At 59.0% G+C, this 22,924-nt stretch overlaps 1 protein-coding gene across 6 annotated transcripts in view; it reads right to left on the reverse strand.

Annotated features, from left to right (window-relative positions):
• The window catches only part of SGSM2 (small G protein signaling modulator 2), a 32,185-nt gene that overhangs the window by 3,520 nt on the left and 5,741 nt on the right, over nucleotides 1–22,924 (reverse strand). For 4 of the 6 annotated variants that reach the window (XM_058283054.2, XM_058283053.2, XM_071210433.1 and 1 more), the window contains exons 3-19: nucleotides 13,845–14,007; nucleotides 13,383–13,544; nucleotides 13,062–13,129; nucleotides 12,821–12,966; nucleotides 12,400–12,534; nucleotides 11,854–11,978; nucleotides 11,429–11,496; nucleotides 10,993–11,153; nucleotides 10,745–10,871; nucleotides 9,035–9,169; nucleotides 4,978–5,131; nucleotides 3,726–3,790; nucleotides 3,508–3,653; nucleotides 2,896–3,024; nucleotides 2,545–2,727; nucleotides 546–932; nucleotides 144–268 (exon numbers count right to left, since the gene is read on the reverse strand). In XM_058283054.2, the coding sequence (XP_058139037.1) occupies nucleotides 144–268; nucleotides 546–932; nucleotides 2,545–2,727; nucleotides 2,896–3,024; nucleotides 3,508–3,653; nucleotides 3,726–3,790; nucleotides 4,978–5,131; nucleotides 9,035–9,169; nucleotides 10,745–10,871; nucleotides 10,993–11,153; nucleotides 11,429–11,496; nucleotides 11,854–11,978; nucleotides 12,400–12,534; nucleotides 12,821–12,966; nucleotides 13,062–13,129; nucleotides 13,383–13,544; nucleotides 13,845–14,007 (2,479 nt within the window). The remainder of the gene's footprint in view (nucleotides 1–143; nucleotides 269–545; nucleotides 933–2,544; nucleotides 2,728–2,895; nucleotides 3,025–3,507; nucleotides 3,654–3,725; nucleotides 3,791–4,977; nucleotides 5,132–9,034; nucleotides 9,170–10,744; nucleotides 10,872–10,992; nucleotides 11,154–11,428; nucleotides 11,497–11,853; nucleotides 11,979–12,399; nucleotides 12,535–12,820; nucleotides 12,967–13,061; nucleotides 13,130–13,382; nucleotides 13,545–13,844; nucleotides 14,008–22,924) is intronic. The other 2 variants (XM_058283059.2, XM_058283058.2) reach the window with 1 other exon arrangement.

Genomic DNA, 22,924 nt, shown 5'->3' on the forward strand with positions numbered 1-22,924 from the left:
CCACTTGGCTGGGGGGCAGGACGAGGGAATCAGGTAAGGCTGGGGTGAGCAGGGTGGCTGGGGAATCAGCGGAGTGGGGCTGGGGTGGCGCGGCAGGGAAGAAGCGCTCCAGGCGGAGGGTCTGGCCGGCCCCACCACGGCACCTGCACATGATGTCTCGGAGCCTCTCGAGGTTGGGGGGTGTGAAGTACCAGTAGTTGCGGTCACATCTCTGCACGTCCTTGTCTATGCGGTGCAGATTTAAGGCCATGGTGTCCAGTAACTCTATCTGGAAGAGTGGAGGCCTCAGGAGGTGAGCCTGGCCACCCCCTCCCAGGTTGGGGGGCAGGGTGGTGACCAAATAGAAGAAACGCAGCAAAGGCAGGGGACCCTGGGAACTCAGAACCGGGTCCTCTGGGGATGCTGACAGAGGGGCTCAGGGACCCCCTCTGGGACAGTCAGAGCACCCCCCACCTCCCCTATCCGCCTGCCCTTTCCCCGGAGCCTGGCATGTCAGGAGGGCCCCTGGGCCCAGGGGAGCACAGGGCCCGGGAAGCTGCACGTACAGTGTAGGCCGCAGCGCACAAGGCCGCGAGCTCCTGCCCTGTCTCCAGCCCGCCGGCCCCCGACACCTCCTGGTGGCTGGGATCTCGGGGCTCGGAGAAGGTGAGGGCCGCAGGGCCTGGCCCGTCGGAACCTTCCTCCCCAGCGCCATCGTCCTCCTCGAAGCCCACGCTCTGCCCCTCGTCTATGCTCGACTGGAGGCCCGAGGCCACGGAGTAGTTGCGCGAGGATGGCAGTCCTGAGTCTGGGGAGTCGAACTCCACTGACTGCTGCTGCTCCACTGCGGCGGTGCCCGGGGCCCCGGCTCCCGGCTCCTGCTCCAGCTTCCGCCCTGAATCTTCCACGTCCTGGGGCCCTGGGGGCTCCAGGTCATCCACAGAGATAAACACCTGGGGGTGGGGAACACAGACGGTGGGGCTCCTGCCTCCTGCCTGGGGTCGCTTCATGCCCCAGGCTCCCACCCCATGGCCTCCAACACCGCCTCCTCTCCTGGGCGCCAAGCTGCCTCCTTGGGCCAGCCCATCAGGTGGAAAGGACCAGGCTCCCGGCAAGCACGAGGACACTGACTTCAGCCCTATCTGGTCCCCCTTGGCAGGACTCCTCCTGGGACATGACGACAAGTGTGAGGGGCTCCAGGGCTCCCCGCGGCTGCGTAGGGAAGAAGGGGAAACCGAGGCCCGAGGCCCGGACACTCAAGGGCCAGTTTGAGCTCTCCTTCTACAAATGCCTGCAGCCACGAGGGTGCCTCGGACCAGGAGAGCTAACTTAACGTCAAGGTATGGCTGTCAAGACAATCTGAGGGCAGGGCAGGCTGGAGGTTTTAGGAAAACAAGTTGTTTCTTCCTGACGTGCAGTATTGAATGTGCCACAGAACAAGACGGGAAACTTCTCTAGCAAGTATCAACTCAGTTATGTTAGCTTCACTCCAGCAGAGGAGAGTAATAAATGAAAGGAAAGGAAGGGAACATGTTTTCCTGACTGAGAAGAGCCCACCAGCATGAAGAGGTCACTAGGAACTGAGAGGCATACACATCTCTATGCAGGGAAAGAGGTGCTGAAAACAGTTTTCACTTTGGGTAAGAAGCATGAAGTACAGTCGAGAGCCTGGGGAGGAAGGCTGAGCTCAGCAGCTGGGCACTGTCACAGATTCGCGTTTTTACAAAACTCAGACAGCGAGAGAGAATAGGGGATTATTCACAAAGTGCCTGGAAAAGGAGAGTGTCTTAGCCTCTGCAGTTCTATTTCCTTAAGTCTTGCTCGACCTTGAATTTTCTGATAATACCAGTAAGTATTAAAGTAACGTGAACACACACCATCTAAAGAGACAATTTTAAAGAAAAACTCTCAAGTTAGCAGAAGAAAGCCCTTAAAAATGAGACTTCCTGTCCATGCTGGATGGGCCAAGCAGCCAGTTCAGAACTTGTTGTTCACATCAGGGCAGGGACGATGCTAGGGAGCCGCGCCAGGCACTGGGTCCCCGCGGGTGATAGGCGATGTCACGGAGAGCATGTTTGGGGGAAGGTGGGATTCCTGCCAGTTGACACCAGCAGGACCTCTCTGAGGGCTCCCCCGCTCCCTGGCCAACAGCTCCAGGTAAAGCCTCTGGAGTCGGAGATAGGAGCAGTGAGAGGGGAGAGTGAGGCCCAGAGATGGGACGTTCTTGTTCAGAGACACCTGTCCTGTCAGCCGTAGATCTGAGACTAAGCCCAGCGCTGCCTGTTCCCAGGCTTGAGGCCTCTCGACAGAGCCACCTTTCCCAGCTAGTCCAGTAACACAGGTCACAAAATCTATACACACAGTTAACAGTGACATCTGCGTAACAAACAAGCTCTACTCCTCAAAGCCTGTTCACAGCCAATGCCTCATTTTCTTCCTACAGCACCCCGAAAAGGGGACGGTGGGACAGGTATCCCATTTTTCAACTGAAGAAAATGAGGGGCAGACACTTGCAGCCTTTCCCCTAGGCCTCCCGTCCCGCGCCCGCAGCCCCGTCCGGCTCACGTCGTTGCTGATGGTGGAATCTCGGTGGATGAGGTGCTGCACGTGGCTGTCGATGCTGCTGCCTGAGGAGAACTTGGGGAGCGTGGCGGGGTGAGCCTCCCGCTCCCGCTGCCGCACCACCGCCTCGCAGGCCTTCCACTCCGCCAGCACCTGCTGGTACCTTGCCGCCACCACAGCATCCACCTGTATTTAGACCACACGACGATCATGGGGGTCGGGGTCGGGGGGCACCCCAGGCCCTCCTCTTCTGGGGCTGGGGCAGCTGGAAGACTGGATTCGGGGGTCAGTGAGGATGCTGGGGCACTGCTCCCTTCTTTCTCTGCCACCTTTCTTTCCAGCTGGCTCCCCTACCTGCTCCATCTCCTTCTTGTGCATGCCAAACTTGTAGTGGCCAAGCAGAAAGGGCCAGACGTCTTTGCGGATCTCGTGCTCCACGCCTCCGTAGTAGACCTGCCGCAGCAGCTCCAGCTCCTTGTAGTTCTGAGGGACCCAGGGAGTAAAGACGGTGCAACCCTTGTGGTCCCCCTGCCCATTGGGGAAGCCCTATCCCATGGAAAGCGCTGGGGCTGGGGAGGGAGGCTCAGGCGCTTTCTGGAAGCCCAGACAAATCCTCCTGCGCCCTGGATTAGAGCTGGAGGAGATCTAGTTCAAGCCTCCTTCCTTATGGGGCAGGAAGTGAGCCCAGAGAGATGCAAGGATTTGCCCAAAGTCACAGAGCAATGTAGAAGCAGAAGGGATTCCCAGGCCAGGACCCCTCCCGTGGACGCTCCCGGGCCCAGCGGTCTGAGATTCTGCTGCGGCCTGGTCACGCCAAGGCCCTCAGGCCTGGCCGTCGATCCCATCCCTCCCTGGCCTGGCCCTGTCTGTTCCACCTGTGAACGCTGCTCCCAGAGCAGCCTGCTTTGCACAAGCCACTGCCCACCCGGCGCCCAACCCAGCCTCTGGGACCCCGAGGATGTGTACCTTTTTGTCCTTCTGATACTTGCTCCACACATCCTTGGTGAGGCCGCCGGTGGCCCCCGGGGGCTGGTCAGGCGGGATAATGTTGTGATGCACCAGCGCTGACAGGTGCGTCCGTACCGTGGACAGGTGGCGGCAGTAGGCCAGCCCTGCGGCGGGAGCCAGACGTGACCACACACCTCCCCGCTCCTGGCCCACTGCCCTTCTCAGCCCACACTCACAGCCGTAGAAGGCCCGCGATACAATCTGCCTCTTCATGCTCTCGCACAGTAGTCGGAGGGGCAACCTGTGGGGACAGCCTGGTTAGAGGGGCAGGGGGCGGCCGACGAGGGTGAGAGGGAAGGACAGCTCCCGGCTTGGGGGACAGGGCACGCACTCAGGTTGGCGCGGGAAGCAGGATCCCAGTCAGTGGCGCATCAGGCTGTTTTCAGCAGCCCTGGAGAGGGGTGCTGCATGCCTGCCGGGCTCTGGGGGTGCAGGCCCATGCATATCCCCATGGTGCACCTGGCAGGGGACAGGCTCACTCCAGATCCTCCTCACAGAGCTCCCTCCCTGTCCTGGGCCTTTGGGGTTCACACACATGTCCAGGCCTGGGGGGGCAGGAGGCTGTGGCAGGCATGGCAGCCCCTGAGTGCTCGGGAGCATCCTGGAAAGTGGTACCCGGAGCCACCAAGGAAATTCTCCCCACCCTACTGGCTTTTGACCGTGGCCTGCACAGTGGGCTCCCTGCTCGTGCCATCCCTCACTGCCTGAAGGCAAGGAAGTGGGGACGGGGCATCCCTGCACTGACATGGGCTGCAGCGAGGCAGGGAGACTAGAAGGTAGAGGCCCAGGAGATGGCAGGGCAAGGGCAGGGCCCTGGATCCAGAAGCTGGGGCCCCCCCAACCACCCAGGGGACCTTGGACAATCAACTGTACTTCAGTGAATCGTGTTTTCCTCATGTGAAAACAGAGCCACCTCAGGCTCATGAGGCCTAACAGGTAAACAATAAAGAGGTGAAACAGGGCACCTGGCAAAGCATCCCGTGCTGGCCCAGTGAACCCACACAGACACCGCTCCCCCACGGTGCCTAGCATGGGGCAGGTGCCTAGCGTCTGCTGAGAATCCTCCGACCGATGGCCTGGCCGCAGGACCCTTGTCCATGCCGGGAGGGGGCGCCCATGCCTTGAGCATGTCCTGTGTGCCAGGCATGCCTCAGGGCGCACCCAGGACTCATATCTCATCTAGTTCCCACACCCACCTTAGGAAGCTGGTGGTATTAGGCCCATTTCACAGGTGAGGAAACGGAGGCCCAGAAACAGACTCAGAAAGACTCAGTAACTTGGCAACTGCATGGGGAGTGATTAGCACAAGCAAAATTTGACTTCAGGCCCATCCGACTCCAGAGGGCACCCCATCAGGGACAGACTGACACATGCACGTGAGCGGACACGCCATCTAGGGGGCTGGGGTTCCGGGCCCTGCCCACTCACCTGTCGGGGACGCAGCTGCAGTGGCTGGGGGTTGCATATGGGGAGCTGCTGGAGGAGCAGGAGAGGCAAGAGGAGCCCTGGCTGCACAGGGGCTCCAGGTGCCAGGCTGGCAGGCTGGGCCCAAAGCCCTGCATCTCGATCATGTCGCCGGCATCTGAGGGCAGGAAGGGGCCACGGTCAGGGCCTGGCAGGCCACCTCCCCCAAGCACTCTGCGGCATGCCTGCCTCTGTGCCCAGAGCTGCAGCGTGAAGTCCCCCGTTGGTGGGAAACCACAGGCCCAGAGCCCACAGCTGGAAATGGTGGGGGAGAGGGTGCCTGACACTCCCCGGCTCCCACAAAGTTTGGAAAGGGTCAGCAAGGTGTCTTTCTGACCCAGTCACGGGTGAGCACGTCTGTCTACCTCTCTCCACCTCTCTTCCAGCAATGGGGTAGACATTCGCTTTTCTAGAGTAGGGAGAAAGACAGAGCAGGAACAACAAAGGCCTGAACTCCCTAAAATGCTGCCAGCCAGCTTGGCCTTCGAGAATTCTAATTAGTTCTCATGGGCAAACTCTGAGATGTGCAGGAAGGTGCCTGGAACGCAGCAAACTCTGGACTCTCCGGGCCCAGGGGTGTCTCCACTGATCAAAGCCCCTGAGGGATCCCAGAGACACCTGTCCTGGCCCCAGGCCTTGCTCCTCGGGGTGGTGGGGAGGGATCTCTAAATCTGGTGGCTGATGGCTAAGGAGGAGCAGTGCTCCCTGCCCAGGCCAGGCCCCTTGTGCCTGGCCCTTTCTGAGTTCTCTGTCCTCACTTAGCCTAATTGCCCTCAGCATGGTGGCCTCCTGGAAACACACTGGTGAGCTGCAGGGAAGGACAAAGTTCCCAGGGCTGCCAGGCCACTGAGGGGATGGGGTGGTGGCTGGGTGCACAGTCCCATCCAAAAGTGCCAGTCATAGAAGAATGTGCCCAGGTCAGCCTCTGACAGATGGCTCTTTGGACGCGTCTACACCAACAGCAGACAAAGCCTTCACAAGCCGCCTGGCTGTTCTGAATCAGAACTCAAGACCCCTGAGAGCTTCCAGGGCCCAAGTAGGACAGTTCCCATGGGGTACAATGGCAGGTCCAGGGAGCCACAAAGATGAAGCAAAGTGAGGACAGGAAGTAAAAGGACTAGGAGGTGAGGCCAGGACGGAGGGAGAGGGCAGAGAAGAGTAGAGAAGGAAAAGGAAAGAGATGTGCATGTGCTGAGACTTCTTTCAGCAAGTGGCTTTCTCGGTGCGTCCAGCGTGGCCCTGGCTTGGCCTGGGTCCTGGCCAGCTAGGAGTCTGAAGCCAACCTAGGCCTGGGTTTTGTGGGAGCCAGACTCTAGCTCCGGGGGTGCCTGGGAGGGGAGGGCTGCTCTAGGCCCCCTCTCCTCCTCCCTGGCCACCCTGCCTTGGCCCCAGGGCCATCTTCCCAGACCAGCTGCTGGGATGTGCGTCGCTATCTGGCCCTTCAGCTCCACCAGGAGGCACATTAAGGGAACACACCTAGTGTGGAGAGGCCATAGCTCTGCCAATGAGGGGTTGCAAGCCATGCCCAAGACTCTGGGAAGGGGAGGGGCTGGAGTAGGTAGGGGGTAGAGGTGGGGCAGGAGCCCAGCTGCAGGCCCTGCAGCAGGTAGGAGACAGGCCAGTCCTGGGGAGGGGCCGGGTGGGGGCAGGCCCAGCCAGGGGAGGCAGGTGGGGCAGGCGGCAGGGGCAGAGGGCAGAGGGCAGGCACACAGGCAAACAAGCTCATGCCTGGAAAGCAGGGCCCAACCAAGGCAAGTCTCCTGGGTCAATGCTCTTCACCTTAATTCTCCAGGAAGGAGCTGAGCAAGCCAGCATTGAACACTGCTTCCCTGAATTAACCCAGCGCAGACAGCTAGCGCTCCGGAGTGACTGGGCGAGGGGCAGCAGGCTGGGCTGGGGGGGTTACTGCTGGGTCAGCTTTGACTCTGACGCTCTCCTCTGAGCATGAGGAAAGTTTCAAGCAAAACAATCAGGGTGGTCGAACCCCACAGCCCCTGAGACTCCGAGTGAAAGGTGCCTGGCCTGGAGCAGAATTAGAGTGAACAGCATCTCTGCTCGGTGGGGGAGGCAGTGGGAGGTCGGGGGGAGGAGGAGGGAAGGGGTCTGGACACCCGCCACTTGATTCACATGCACAAGTCAAGCATGTTGCAGGCCTAGAAAGCAATGGCTAGCAGAACAGACTCAACAGTGTTGTCATTATGGACTGGAGATCAGGGAGGGAGGCCACCATCCCATCTGCCCAAACACCTTCTGATGCTGCTCTCGTGCCTCTGCCGCTTGCCCAGGTACTGGGGTCCCAGGCTTTGCATACTGGGTTGATCTGGTCCCTGCATTCCCCCAAGAGGATGCCCAGACAACCCCCAAGGCCTCTGGACCCCACGGGCCTGGAGGCTTCCCTGATTCCGGAAGCCTCGACCCTAAAACTGGGCAGGATGGGCCTTCCTACCCCCAGGTCTGTCAAGACAAGGCCCTGCTGGGAACCTCCAGCCTGACTACCAGGCTTCTGCTGCCTCCTGGGAGGCTTTGTGGGATGAGAAAGGGGCCCCGTGGCCTCCCTCAGAGCTCACCCCTCCTGCACTGCTCAGAGCCAGTTAACCTATAAATAAGCATCAGCCCCCAGTGCAGGGCTTGCTAGGAACAGGTGGCAGGCCTGTGTGAAGGTGAGAAACACTGGAAGTGGGACCCCCCACTTCCGGCCCAAGCCTGGCCTGCAGATGGGAGGGAGCGGAGGCATAAGGCCTGGCTGGGTGCAGGGGCGGCTAGCAGGGCTGTGCTGAGTGGGGGCTACTTTGTTCGAGGCCACAGGCTCAGTTGCTCAGGGATGGGGAGACTCATCAGTCCTGGCGTGGGCTCCCTGGCAGAACTTTGAGGAAGCCTGAGGGGAATGTTACATATTTTTAGACACCCTCTGCAAGGGCAGGGAAGGGGAAGAGGCAATGAATTCTGAGGTATGGGAATGTGCAGGGATGGGGAAGTGGACCCTAAATGAGGGAAGTGCCCCTAACCTACGAGCTGGCCTCGGGCCCTCCCTAATCAGCTTTCCCCTGAGCACCCTGGCCTGGCCCTCACAGGTCCCCTGGCTGACCGCTCTTTAGAAAAGAGCAGCTTCTGTCCCCTTCTCCACCCAGCGAGCTCTGTGGTGAGGGAGATGGACGGTGGACAGAGGCCTGATGAGGGACTTTGTGTCGTGCTGTTTACAATGAAGTGGTCTCCGCAGTCGTGCTCTGTGGGGCCCGTGAGGGCAGGGGGCACTGCCTCGTGTCCCCAGTGCCTTGCCCAGTGCCTGGCGCAGATGAGGAAACTGAGCTTTGGGGTGGCTGGGGGGTGGTGGAAACTTGCTCACCACCCCATAGCTAGTGAGGGGGCACAGCTGGGAAAAGAACTCATCTTGCCACGCCCTGAGGCTGGGCGCCTTCCTGGATGCCGCACTGTAGATATTTCTAGATAGCTCGCTAAGCATTAGGTCATGCCTGCCAGAGCCCCCGCCTGTGGGAAAAACTGAACACTGGGGCGTCTTTCCACAGTGGCCCCCAACTCCTCACCTGACCCGCAGGACTAACGGTCCTATGCCCTGCCCAGCCCCTGCTCCTGCCCCGGGAGGGCTGGGGCCTGGGTCCTGCTTCCACTGAGTTGGGAGTTAGAGAGAAAGGCCAGGGGCCGGTCTTCCCAGTTGCCACGAGGAAAAGAGGGAAACCGCTAACTTGGGTTTGCCAGCACGATCCCCGGGAGCCAGCCAGGGCTCCCCGAGGCCACCGGGTAACCCCAGACTCCCGCCGTGGGTGCCCTCCCCTCGCAGGCGGGAAGCCCTCTCCTTCCCGACCGCGCCGCCGCCTGCCCTCCGTGCTGGGCCCTGCCGGCCTCCCTCCGGCCCTCTCTGACCTGCCTCCTGCAGGGGGGCGCTGCTGGGGGTCCCAGTCCCCTAATGCCAACACTGCCGTGTGAGCCCCTGCGGTGCGTGGCAGGTGGACCCAGGGGTGGGGAGGGGGGGCGAGGGGGGACGGGGAGGGTGAGGGATAAAAACCTTTCATCGGATTGGGAGCTGTGAGGTTCCGCGAGCAGATCATTGCCAGCATGGCGTGGAGCTTATCCTCCTCTTCCTCCTCCTCGTCCACCGAGGCCGCGCGGCTGGCCGCTAGGTGGTGGTAGTTAATAGTGACTGCTCGAGAGAAGAGCGAGAGGCAGAGGCGTGAGGACTTGGCCCGGCCTCCCTCCTCCAGGCCGTGGAGGGGAGCCGGGGCACCTTGGTCCTGCGGGGCCTAGCAGAAGGGAACCTGGGGCGCCCGATGCTCTTCGCGGGCTTATCTGGAGAGTAAGGGGATGGAGGAAAAGGTGAGGGGACGGGAGGCCTCCGCAGGGCTCCGCTCTTTGGAGGAGGACCCTCTAGGAAGAATAGAAGAGAGAGCTGCGCAGGATGGGGGAGCAGGGGCGGTGGAAGGGGGGCCCATGCGGGTGGCCAGCGGCCACGGTGCTCCCCAGGCCTCAGCAAGCCTGGGCCCCGCTGCCGGCCGCGAGAACCTGACCCTGCTTCTACTCGCGTCCCGGGCGGGCCAGGCCGGACCCCCAGGCCCCCTTCCAGAGGGTAAGTTCAGCCTTCTCCAAGTGCTTTCCCGGAGCTGCTCACGAGGAACCTGAGTGACCCAGCCGGGTCATCTCTGCTGTGCCCTGTCTCACCCTCTGGGGAAATGGTCCTCGAACAGCGAAAGACCAGAATTGGGAAATGCCAAGACTTGAAGAGGGGGATGCAAAGACAGAATAATCTACACCGAGCAACAGTCGCGTTCAAACGCCCGCTTTGCAAACACACACTGGCAAAAGCTACCGCTCCTTGTCAGGTGCGAAGAGGGGCCAGGGGAGTCCCAGCATCTCGTGTCCGCCAAGCCTGTTGGGACAGCTTGTGCTACGGCTGGTATGTGGTCTGGGTGATGGGACCCCTACTGAAGACATGGTTGGTGGATGGCGGTGAGCTTCCTCGGATTGGCACAACCTAGAAGTGTAGGGGGCAGGCCGTCTGGCTGGTAATAAACGCTCTGGGCTGGAGAATTCCCTGGCCTTATCTGTAAGAAAAGTGAGTCTTGCCCAGAGAAACATAGGTTTCTCTATAGGTAGCAGCAGCGCTCTGAACAGAAAAGGAGCTCCCGGGTGGTCGATTCTGATAGCCACGCCTCCTCTGCTCCAGGAGTGTGTCCAGGGCAGGGCAAGTCCACGAGGGGTCGAGCTGCCGCTGGGCCTCGGCTCCCAAAGTCCCTGGAGCCCTGAGTCTCACTGGCTTCAGAGGCACCTCCCTACCCAAGCTCAAGTGCAGGTGGTCAAGAGCTGGCCCGAGGAGGGCTCTGGCCCTAGCGGGTCAGCAGACACTCTGCGCCACCCAGGAAGCAGCCCTGACGCCAACCCAGGCTGCCCCGTGGAGGTCAGGCAGCAGGCAGGGACGAATGGAGAGTTCTCTTCCTTCCATTTCTAGTCTCCAGGTTTTTGTTTTTTTTTGTGGCAGGGCATGAAGGGAGGCCGAGGAGAATGCCGCAGTGAGGTCTAGGTCTGCTGAGCCAAGAGGCGTGGGGTGAAAAGGGGCGAGAAGACAGCCGGGTAGCAGAGCCACTTTTCAGAAGGATGATTTGCAGGTAAAAGGCCTGTCTTCCAGGCTAAGTGATGAACCTCTTGCCTTACCCTGCCCTGGTCAGTGGAGCCTGCTGGCACCCCTCAGCCTCCCCCACTGGGTGGGGGTTGGGACACTCACTGTGTTCGTGCCTGTGGCCAGGATAAATGATCCGGAACACGTAGTCAGTGGCCCGCCCCATGCCCGTCTCCTCCACGTCCACGCAGCGTGTGCTGCTGCGTTTCCGGAGCCTGGGGAACACCTTCCCCTGTGGAGTGAGAGCAGGTGGTCAGCCTGTCCGGGTCCCACCCAAAGCCACCCCTAGGAACCCGGGTTTGGTAGAGAGTCCCCCCCCAGCCCCTCCTAGGACTTCCCAAGCCCTCAGGTACCTTCCCCTGCTGGGTCCAGAGTGGGGGCTCCAGCTGTCCGCGAGGCAGGAGCCCATTCTCCAGACAGGACAGAAAGGACAGCAGGTGTCCTCCCTGGGGGAAGTGCAGCGGTGGCCTCTGAATGCCGTCCTGGCTCACCAGCACGAGTGTGCCGCCGCTCTCTGCGGGTCAACGGGCCCAGTGAGGCTCTGGCCAGTGGCTTCTGGGGACCTCCCGTCTGTCACCACAGCCCAGGTGGCCGGCTGGCCCTTTGAGCTCCGAGGGCTGGGCTTCGCCAGCTGTGAGGGGTGGCCAGGCCACAGCGTGGCCCGGGAGCCTCATCCTCAGGGCTGGCGGCAGGAGGACAAGGCGTCCGGGGCCCCGCACACAGTTGGCTGGGAGAAGGCAGTGTCTCCCTCTTCTTCCCATCCCTGCGCCCAGGACAGCGGAAGCTTACTCTGCTGGTGGCAGTGGATGCAGACGATCTGACTGAAGGGCACCACCAGGGCGTAGTCCCAGTAAACGCTGGAAAGGAACAGATGGGTCTCTGTCCCAGGGATGTCCCCGGACCATCCCTCCTGCCCTCATCTCCTAGCCCTGCCACCCCTTGAAACTGAAGACAGGAGTACCACGGCCGAGAAGTGACCTCAGGCAGCCACAGCCCTCCAGGTCCAGTGCTGTCCTCACAGTCATCCCAGTTGCCCAGCTCAGGCTGATCCCTTCCTGCCCAGGCCTGGCACCGTCTTAGGGAGCTTGGGGTCTCACCAGGTGGCCTTTCCCTGCCGTTCTTGGCATCTGGATAGGAGTGGGGCCTGCCTCCCTGAGAGCTGGGCCTTGCCAGGGCCCTGCCTGGTTTCCAGGAACGGGTCCCAAAGCCCCCACCTCTTTTCCAGCTCCGAGTCCCCCAGGGTCCCGTTCATGAGCTGGTTGGGGGTCCACTTCAGCGTCAGGCTCTCTGCAGACTGGTGCAGGGAGAGGTAGCCAGGGACAGCCTCCATGTCTTCCTTCTACAGGGAGACACAATGAAGGGCTGAGGCTCCAGGGGTGGCCTCTGGGAGACGGTGGGAGCAGGTGGGGCCAAGAGAGGCAATCATGGGGTACTGGGCTGGGCAGAAGCACAGGGAGACCAAGATCCACGTGGCGAAGCAGGGCGTCTCCCTCCCCCAGCTGGCCCGGTGCCACCGGCTCTGCCTGTCAGCCTTCCGGATGCCAGGCGCGCCCTGGGCCAGGCTTCGCCCTGCCTGCTGGCTGCGTTCCTGCTCCTGGAGGGTGTGGCCCTCAGTGCCACAGCAGATGGCATCCTGGCTCTTGCCGGCTCAGGGCAGGGCGGGAGCCGCATGAAATGGGATGGACATAGCAGGGGGGCCCCAGGCCCGGGGATCAGGGAGACAAGGGGAGGGTGGGGTCTTAGGGGCTAGGCCTTCCTACCGGCTGCACGAGCACGTTGTTCTTGCCGTACAGCAGCCGCGTCCTCGAGTTCTGGTGCAGGGACTCCACGTATTCGCGCGCGCAGGCGGCCAGCCGGTCTTCTGAGGCACTGCCGCTAGAGTGCCGCTTCCGGATCTGCAGGGAAGGGCACGGCTCGGCCCCAGCCTCGGGAAGTCAGCCTCAGGGCTGAGAACCCTCCGGCTTCCACGCCAGCCCTCTCTAGTTGACCCTGAGGGCCCGGCGCTTGGCCACCCTCTGCTCTCCAGCCATGGGTCAGCCATGTGGCCCTGGCGTTTCTGTGGGTGCCAGGGTGGGAGAAGGCTCTTCTGGGGAGGTCACTACCTGGGGGCATCTCCAAGACCCGTCCCGGGTCTGCAAGGAGCACAGGGATGAGTGCAGGGGTGGGGACAGGGGCACCTACTCCCAGGGCTGGGCGCTTCGCAGGGGAGTCCTGGCGGCTGGGGGGGCCCCGGATCCGGTGCCGCTGGACCAGCTCGTCAGCGGACGGGTCGGTCCAGTAGTGATCGGCTGTCTTGAGCTTGGTGTACTCCAAGGCACAGGGCCCCACTGTGGAGACAGGCACAGCCAGCTCGGACAGTGCCCCCTCGGCGCTGCCCTCTCAGCCACCACGGGCCCCTCCCAGGCCTCTGTCCTCAGCTCACCTAGAAGAGAGGCCAGGATGGGGCCGAACACAGGGTCTGCCAGTAACGCCTCCTTCTCATAGTACTTGCTGCCGGGAGGAGAGATGGGGTGACTGGTGGGGTCCCCAGACTCATACCCAGGGCCGTTAGGATCACTGAGTAGGAGTGTCCCCACAAAACCCAAATTCACGTCAGTCCCCAGGAAGGAACGGGTCCATAGGCCCGGGCTTTGTGGGTGCCAAGCGCAGTTGCCATGGGTGGTCGTGCACGCCGAGGGCCAGGCTGAGGGCTGTCTGGGGGGTGGTCGGGGGCAGGGGCCGCCCTGGGGCATGGGGCAGTCACCTGCAGTTCTCCACCAGGTACTGCACCACCCTGTCCAGCACTTTTTCGATGAGCGCCGTGCGTACCCATATGTGCTTCAAGGCCTGCGGGCTGAGGGCCGGAACCTTCCCGCTGGCAGAGCCCTGTCTCCTGAGGGTCTCCTGGTTGCCCCCCAGGGGTTTCCTGCAAAGAGGGGGAGGGCCCAGCTATCAGCTGTGGGTTGAAGCTCTCTGGACTGAGGGCACTGGGCGTGGGCCTTGGTGCCACAGAGGCAGCCTAGAGGACTGACTGGGAAGGGGTTGGAAGGCAGGGGACAGGGTCTTATACCCCCAAGACTGTGCCCCCGCCCCAGGCCAGCCCCTCACCCAAAATGCCCTGAGAGAAGCAGGGGCCAGGAAGCCGACCTGCAGATGGGATGTCTGGGAAGGAGCAAATGCCAAGTGGAAGGGGCAGAAGGGAAGGGTGGGAGGGGCCCAGGCTCACCTGCCCTCGACCTTTTGCTGCAGCTCCTGTACCTTGAGGCAAATCTCCCCAGCCACCGGGCATGTCTTCCCCACCTTGGTGAACAAGGCTGCCATCTTGTCACTGCGCAGGAAGCCCGCGGCACGGCGTCGCAGCTGATGCAGGAGGCAAGCCTCCACCGCACCTGGGCCGCAAAGGGAAACAGCACCTGAGCCATGGCAGGAGGGCATCAAAGGCAGCAACGCTCCCCCTCCCCATGGAGGCAGAGGGGCAAGGGTGAGGGGCTGTCCAGACTCCAGGCAGGCTGGCGAGGTAAACAAGGGGAGCCTGACCTCCTTCCAAACCCCCTCTCCACCCCTTGCTCCTGCCAGGTGGTCCCACGGGGGGCTCTGACATGCCCAGCTGGCCCTCTCCCACGCCTGGCGCCTGGCACGTATATGCCTCCCCTGCAGCATCGTCCCTGGGGGTGTGCGAGGACCAAAGCTGCTCGCTCCAGTGGGCAGGAGGACTCCAGCCCCTGCCCACGATGGAGAGAAAGCCTGGAGGGCTGCTGCGGGACGAAGGACACCAGGGCACACAGTCCAGCAGCCCTCCTGGAGAGCGAGGCTGCTGTGGTTGCTAAGGAACGTGGCTGCGGAAAAGGAGCTGAAATATTGATGAAGCCACTGCGGAGACCAGGCCTGACGGCGGCCCCTGGGTTATTGATGAGCCGGGCAGGCCGGAGTGAGAGGAGCTCTCCACTTCCCAGGCTGGGAGGGCTCCCCTCCACTCATTCATGTTTTCAGGGGCCAGGCTTAATCTCTCCCTCTGGATCCTCCTTACCACAGACAGACCCACAGGAAGGAAAGAAGGGCTTCGCAGGAGGGCAGGGAGTAGTCCTGGCGTGTGTAAGTGGATGGGGAGGGGCTTGGCCATTATCGAGGCCAAGATGATCATTTTACAACAGCTCAGCTGTTGGCCCAGCGAGGGGACAGGAGTCAATCTCAGTGACATAGTGGCAGAGCCAGGTCATGGCCTGGCCAGTGTGTTTGCACCAGGCACAGGAGGGGGAGGCCCCCCTCGCTTCACAGGTGCTCTTGACACACAGACTGAAAACAGCCTGCTGGGCTGCAGTCAGTCAGAACGGGATCTGAACCTTGGCTGGGCATGAGCCACCTCTGAGAAACTTGGGTTGGTGCCTTAAACCTCTGAGCCTCGGTTTTATCATCTGTGAAATGGGGAGAACACTTTCTAGGACTGGTGTGAAATGTTAAATGAAATGGCGTATGGAAAACAGGCTGCGCAGAGCCTGGCACTCAGAAGGTACCTGGTCCCCAATTCCTCCCCATGTTCTGTTCAGATACCGATCTACAGCTAACCTGTCAGAGCTGGGTTTTTTGAAACACCTCTCCCTGGCAGGGAGGGGAAGGGGATGCAGTGGAGAGAGGATAAGAGACTGCCCCAGAGGTGGGTGGAGATGGCTGCTCCCTTAGACACAGGGGAATTGAAGCTCTGCCAAGTATATATTTTTTCTGGACTTAGGGAATAATCACTGAAAATAGTTTCTCATCTGCCTTTTTGCCTTCATTCTTAGTAACTGACAGGCGACACTGCTGGGCTATCAAGGAGGTTTTTTTGGCCCTCACTTGGACTGAAGTCCAGAAGTTTGAGACAGAGTCCTTGGGCCCAGCCTGGAGGACAGTGAGCTCAGAGGGAGCCTCCCTGGGTGTGAACACAAGGCTGGAACACACCCTCTCCTAGAGCCTCCTGTCCTCTCCCACCTTGGAGGACTTTATTTTAGGCTGACTTTCCTTCACGGTGTGTTCACGCATTGAGGCGCATGTGTACGTGTAGGTAGGTGTGTTGACATGTGTATCAAGTAGGTATGGGGCACGTGGGGGGCTCTTTAGCCTAAGCGTCCACACACTCCTCTCCATGCTCTGGAGGTCTGTGTGGCCCTTTAGTCCCATTCCTCTCTCCTTGGTCCTGCGGCTGCTGGCAGATGCCAGTCCACACCCGGGGCGAAGGAGGTGGTCCTCCTGGAGCTGCACTCCCCATCCAGAGTGGGCAGAGAAGCAGCCGTGAATACGGCCAGAGTGGCAGCAGGTGGCACCAGTTCTGCAGGGAATCACGTGCCTCGGTGATGTGACTAATTGACGGGATAATGAGTCATTAGCCTTCCCACCTTCCCCAGCCTGGCAGCGAGCGCAGCCAGGCTGGGAAACAGAATGGCTGCATGGCACTGCCATCCTGCTTGGCCTCAGCCACTCTCCCCAGCTTCTGAGCACAGGCAGGGGACTCTTTGGGGTGAAGGGAGGCATGCCTCAGCAACTACCACCAGCAGAAAATAATGAGAGAATCCCAAACATCATGCCCTGACCCCTATTCACCCGTCGCCCTTAGGTTCCTTTTGTGAAACCCAGGCAAGGTGCCAGCAATGTCTGGAGAAGGAGAAATCCCTCTCACCCCTCTGCTTTCCAAGCAAAGTAAATGGCCTTTTATTTGTTTATATCCCGAACCCGGGACCTCATACATGGGAAGCAAGCACTCAACCACTGAGCTACATCTGCTCCCCGGCCTTTTATTCCTAACCCAGTTCTACTGGCTCCTTGGTCAGTGACCTTTAAAACTGTCTTTGTGTTTCCCCATTCCTGTGCGGTGCCTCTCCCGAGAACCCCTGAAACTGTGTGCAAAACTGTCAGTGAGGGGAGCAGATGTGCCTCGAGCAGTTGAGTGCCTGCTTCCCACACGGGAGGTCCCGTGTTAGGTCTCTGGTGCCTCCTGAAAACAAACAAAAAAAACAACAACAAGCAAACAAATGAAAAAACCAACTCATGGGAGCCAATGTGACTCAGTGGTTGAGCGCCGGCTTCCCACACATGAGGTCTGGGGTTCAATCCCTGGCCCCAGTACCTCAAAAAAAAAAAAAAAAAACGAAAACCAACAAAAACTGTCAGTGTGCTTAGGTGAGTGCTTTTTCTTTAGATAAAGGATAGAAAGCTTCCAGCTTCTAAAGAGGGGCACCCAACCTGAAAAATGTTGAAGAATCTCCGTGCTCAGCAGAAACCCAGACATCCCCACTGATCAGAACCCATGGAGATGCAAACAAGCACACAGAGCCATTAGCAACAGGACCAGCCCCCTTCCGGCCCTCAGTCCCCAGGAAGGACGGCTCACGGACAGCGCCGAGGGGGGCCGCCAAGTGCCCTTCCTGGGCAGAAGGCCACACAGAGGTTGGCGCCACTTTGCCTCCCCCGCGTGAGGGCCCAGGGCACGGGGCAGGAGGACACGGGGTCTCCTCCTCTTTCTGCTCCGGATCCCCCACCCTGACCCCACTCCCCTGGGTGGAGGGTTGTGGCAGGAGACACCGATCAGGGCTAAGATGCCAAACTCTAAGCACCCTGTAACCAAGCTATCTGGGACGCGTCCCCAGCTGTAAAGGCCTCAGGACCTATCCCAGCGACTGGGCTCAGGGAGGGGTACCACCCACAGCACTCAGGAGGCACCGGGCGGGACGAGGGTAAGTCAGCCCTGTCATCCTCTGGCTCATTTCACATGGGAAAAACACGCACTCATTGTTTAATAAAAATCAACAGTTTTTGTTCTTTGGTTGGGGTGGAAAGGCTTGGACGAATGAATGAAAATAGAGGAACAGAAACAGGACTCAACAAACGTAATTCTCTCACTCCCCACCTGGTCTTCCGGTGGCCTCTGGCATTAAGGTGGCCAGAGAAGCCCAGGGGTGCCCTCCCGGTCATCCTGTCCCATCCCACTGACGGGAAGGCTCGGGAACTGTGACTCTGCATGGGCAGCAGCGTAACTTATTGTAACTTTGGTACCTTGCAGTGGTCAGTCCCCCATGCCCTTCCTCCCACAAAGGTCCGAGGATGGCACCACCTTTGGAACCAAAGGCCCAAACCAACCCTGGGACTCTCCCTTGTCAGAGCCAGCCTCTGACGTGCCCCTGGGGACCCTTAAGTTGTGGGGTTTAGGTGTTAAATGGGGCTGGAGACTGCGTGTGCTGACGGAATCCTATAGGAAGCCCTGGTCTCCAACACACAGAGGGTGATTTAACATTCCAAAGGGCCCCGTTCAGAATGGGGAGGCATCAGAGAGAGAGAGATGGAAGGTGCTTGGAAGGTTCTGGACTCCTCCCCTGCACTGCTGATGGGCTCCACCCGGATGGAGACCGACTGACACAAATGGCATTGCAAGTAAGTGCTGACCCAGGAACCACTCTTCTGGAAATCCTGCAGATATAATAATTGCCCGCTACAAAGTTACTCAGTTGTAACATCAATGCCTACAAGCCCATCAATAAATATGGTACTTTCATAGAATGGAATATCACACGGCCCCGAAAAAGAATGAAGATGCTCTCTAGGAACTAGAAATGGAAAGGTCTCTGACAGCGAAGTGCAGAGCAGTATGGCAGCTTGAGACGTTTAGATTACCAAAAGGAGTGGTGGTAAATAAGTAATATTAACTTTTAAATTAGTATAAAAAATTCTGGAAGGTTGCATAAGGGAAAAATGTGGTTTACCCATGTGGGAATTGGTAAATGGAGAGGAAGTGGGTGAATGGGGACAGAGAAGGGAAGGAGACTTTTCACTGTCTACCTTTTTATATACTTTTAATTTTGGATCCAGGAAAATATATTATCAATTCAAAGTAGTAGCTATAGTAGTAGTAATAATAATAAAAATTTAAAAAATGAATAAGTGACCATCCAACTCAGATACCACCGGGGCTCCCATCATGAGATGACACCAGAGATTTTCTCCAACCTGGGGCTGAATCAAAACTCAGCAGACCCAGGAGGGCTGGGCCTGTGCAGTGGGCACCTGCTCCTTCACGGGCTCCCCCAGCCAACAGGGTCTCCCTGAACGGCTCAAGGTCCCTTCACCTTCTGCCCCGTCCCCCAGGGGAGCTTCTGGGCTCTGCTTAGGGTGCAGCAGGTACCTACGCTGGGTAGGAAGTAGAGGAACAGTTCACTGGGCTGGGACAAGCTTAGGTGTCTCAGGAGCCCACAGCAAATGGCCTGATGCCCAGGACACGCAGCGGTGGTTGGGAAGGGGTGCTCACTCCGCCCGGGGACCTCAGAGACATGTCTGGGGCTGGGAGGGCCCTAATACTGCCCTGGCTCTCACATGCACGTCTATTTTAAAGCCATGCTCAGGAGACGGGACCTACACCTGCCCAGTTCCAGCCGCCACAGGAGCACAGTCTGACAGGACGCTTGGGCCCCTGTGCACCAGGAGGAGAAGAGCGAGTGTGGTAAATGTCTCCTGCTCCCCAACCTGGGGCTCAGTTCGCCCTTTACTGCCAGCTGCCCTGTGGGGGAGTTCAGTCGTAGTTGTCATAGAGAACCCAGGTGAGGAGGACGCGGGGTAGGGTGGCTGGTTTGCATGTGGAGTTTTCTGGAACACCTCTCAGAGAGGATTTTCAAAAGCTGGATGCCAGGGAGCAGATGTAGCTCAGTGGTTGAGTGCCTGCTTCCCCTATAAGAGGTCCTGGGTTCAATCCCCGGAACCTTCTGAAAAATAAAAATAAAAAGGCTGGATGCCGTGGGGCCAGCACTTCAGGGCCCTGGATGGTGGAGCTGAGACTGCTGGGAGAGGAGCAGCCTCCCCAGAGAGAAAGGAACGGGTGGGAGGGGCATCCTCTCCTGAAGCAGGAACTCCAGGGAGAGGGATGTTTACTCCACTGCGATGGAGGAAGTCAATGTTTGGTCTGTGGCCGAATGTGGTGGGAGGGACAAAGGAGCACCAGCCGGTCTCCTCCCCACCTCCCTGGCTGGTTACTTCCACCCAGGGATATATAACGGCTGCCTCCACTCAGAATGAGCATTTCTATGGTAACAGGGGGACATATTCTCTCAGCCTGCATGGATGATGCTGGCTGTTTGCTTCAGCTTTGGGGGCCTCTGGCCTTGCTTAACCCCTAAAACAAGAAAGCAATACTCCTACCCAAAGGACGCTGAGGGTCACCAGCCACCTGCTGCCCCTGTCCTCCCTGTGCTTCCTGCCCACCCCCCCTTCCCTCCTGTCCTGAGGACACACCTTCCCATGTGTGCCCTGGAGTCCTGCCCCCCTCACCTTCTCAAGGACAACGCTCTAGCAAGTGCCCCCTCTCTTCCCTGCATCTTCTATCATTTCCGATTGCATACATCCCATTTGTAAATAGACATCCTGTGATTTCTCCAGCTGAACACATCTTCCTCGGTCCCGTTCAGGTATTACCTCATTTATCCGCTCTCCTTTATGCCAAGTTTCTCAAGGAAGTTGTCTCTACCAGTAAGCTCTGACTCCTCATGAACCTATCACTCGACCAATCTTGTTTCAGCTGTACCACCTCCGACCACTTTCTCCTTCACCCCTGCACTATTCTGAAGCCAATTGTAGACATCACACATTTCACTTATAAATATTTCCTTATGTATATCTGAAAAATAAGGACTCAGAAAACATGACATGGTATCTTTATCACACGTACAAAATTAGTTACAGTTCCTTGATAGTATCAAATATTTAGTCAGGACCCGAATTTCTCTGATCGTCCAGCTGCTTCAAACTCCCAAAAACGGATTTCCAGGTGGGATCCTGGAGAAGAAACTGGAGGTTTTGGGCGAAGGTTGTAGGGTCATTTTAAAAAACAAAGCAGGATGCCATTGGCAGGGACCAGGCTCCACGTCCCACCTTCAGTCCTCAGGTTGACCTTCCGGGGCTGGCTCAGAGAGGCTGCGACCCGGCCATGGCCACACACTTAGCGCCTTGGTCAGGGTGTGAACCCAGGCCAGGCTGACTCCCACAGCCATGTGCCCTCAGCCATGCCCAGGGCAGGACCAGGGCGACCTGCTCCCTTAGAGGCCCTTCCATCTCGATCATTTCCAAATAAAAGGCAGCAGTCAGATATTCCCAGAGTGAGCCGCGCATTTGGTGCAGGTGGGAAGAAGAGAGAAGGATTCCCTTTTACTGAAAAGAGACAGGCTAAACACTGCCCTAAGTCTGAATCTCAGAATATGCTGAGAGAACTCGGGCTGCAAAACCCCAGGTGGGATGCAAGCCTTCTTTTGCACCTGCTTCTCTCTGAGCTCATTAGCATCTCCTCCTCATCCCCGGAAGGAGAGCGCGGCGGGGCAGACCTTCCTGGCTAATGAAAGCTGCTTAGCAACAGGGAGCTGGTTAATAAAGCCCTGATGTTACTCCCAGCTCCGCAGGCTCCACCCACGGCTCCCATCGCAGCTCATCCTCAGCCAGAAGCAACCCTCCTGTGGCCCCTGGGGGCAGGGGAGGGCGGGGCTTGCCTGGTCTGGCCTGGACACCCCCCCCCAAATGCCTCTGGGGGAGCAGAGACTTTTAGGAGTTTGAGAATCAGCTCTCTGAGGCGAGGAGCCTCTCCCTCTCTGCGGGCTTCATAAACCCAACTCTACCTACCAAATGTTAAAATCCGACCTCAGGGCCAAATCAGAGCAGAACAAATAGAAATATGTGGCGCTGACATTCCCAGACCCCGAGCAAGCCCGTGGAGGGCGGGCAGGAGAAGGCGCAGGGGCTGATGCCCCAGTGACGGCAGATCCCCTCACGGGAAGGGAGCAACTGTGCCCTCTTGCAGCATAGACATCGCTGTTACGAATACAGAGTTCCAAAGTGAAACTTGGGACAATTTGTGCTGTTTCACCCCGACCTTGAATGGAAAGCACCTTCCCCTCCAGGAGAGGGGGGCCAGGGGCTATCAGCCTACCCCCGCGGGTTCGTGAGGCCCCAGGGAAAACATGAAGCGCCATTTTGATTCAACCGTGAGTCTTACATTAAAATAAAAATGTCAAAGACCATAGTTTGGAGAAAAAATGACTTTACATGACTTTTTATGACCAAAGAACCCTCTCCTGCAGCGGCAGGTTTGGGGCTAACCTTCTACCAGCGGGAGGAGTCGGTCGCACAGGTCCCTGTCCCCTGCCCCGGGGGTCTGGGCTGCTCCTGTCAACGCGTGTTCCCCCACAGAACACTCAACAGACAAGTCCCTCCTGCCCAGCCCGCTCGCCAGCCAAGCTGCATCACAAACTTTCTCCCTGCAGGAAGGACCTGGCTTCCGGACAGACAGGTTTTTAGAAACAACCGCAGGAAACCCAGCGAACGCTCATGTCTTGCCAGCCCTGGGCGTCTTGCCCCTCCCCCTGGGCCACAGGAATGGGGACCTGCTGGCAAGTTGCCTAGGTCTGCCCTGGAGTCCCATTTCTAAGGCTCTCCAGGAAGGTTCTGTATTCTGAGAAGGCTGGGAGAAGCTCACCTGGCCCAGGCCACGCTCTCCTCAGCCACATCCCAGCCCTCCTCTGCCAAGGGACGGGGTGTCCAGGGCAGAGCCCAGGCGCCCAGCACCTCCCAAGGCCCTAGGGAGTGTGGCCACTCCAGGGTAAACCCAGCACCCCGGCCCCCACTCTCTCCCCTCACTCTCAGACATGACCCTGTGCACTCATTCCCCCAGGACAAAGCGGGACTCTGGGTGTGGCTGGGCACCGGCACGCCCCTGTAAGACCCCCCCTACCGCAGACCTAAACTGCATTTCTGAGCATTCTGCAAGGAGGCGAGGGAAACTGGCGTGTCAGAATCGCCAAAGCCAAGGGGGTGATGTTTTCTTCAATCGATATCTACCTTCCCTCCCTTCCCCAAGAATCCCTGATTAGGATTCCACTAATGCCTGTGAATGTCTGGAAGCAGGAGAGTACGCCTGATAAGCACTGATTTAAAGTAACCTTCTGTTAAGTTCAATTTGAGAGTTCCCTCACCACAGATCTCCGACTTGGACGAAGCTTAACGATTCCTTTCCCCATGGGTCTCAGGTGCCCCAGCGAGAGTGAACTTTATACTGCAGTATAAACAGGCCGTCAGTTCTGCTCTTCAGGAACCCCACCCACATCCCAGGCACAGGTGGCAGACTGGCAGTGGCTTCCAGAAGCCTTTTGTTTGCCCACGCATTTTTTTAAATGGGAATTCGTTGTCAGCTTTTTAAAAAATTGAGAAATTTCCTTAAAAAACCTAGACTTCCGGCTTTTCAAGATACAACAGAGGCCACGGCAAGCCTGGGCCTGCGTTCCTACAAGAGCTGACTGGGGGATGGGACAG

This window comes from Dasypus novemcinctus, chromosome 21 (assembly GCF_030445035.2).
Source record: "Dasypus novemcinctus isolate mDasNov1 chromosome 21, mDasNov1.1.hap2, whole genome shotgun sequence".
NCBI classification, from domain to species: domain Eukaryota; kingdom Metazoa; phylum Chordata; class Mammalia; order Cingulata; family Dasypodidae; genus Dasypus; species Dasypus novemcinctus.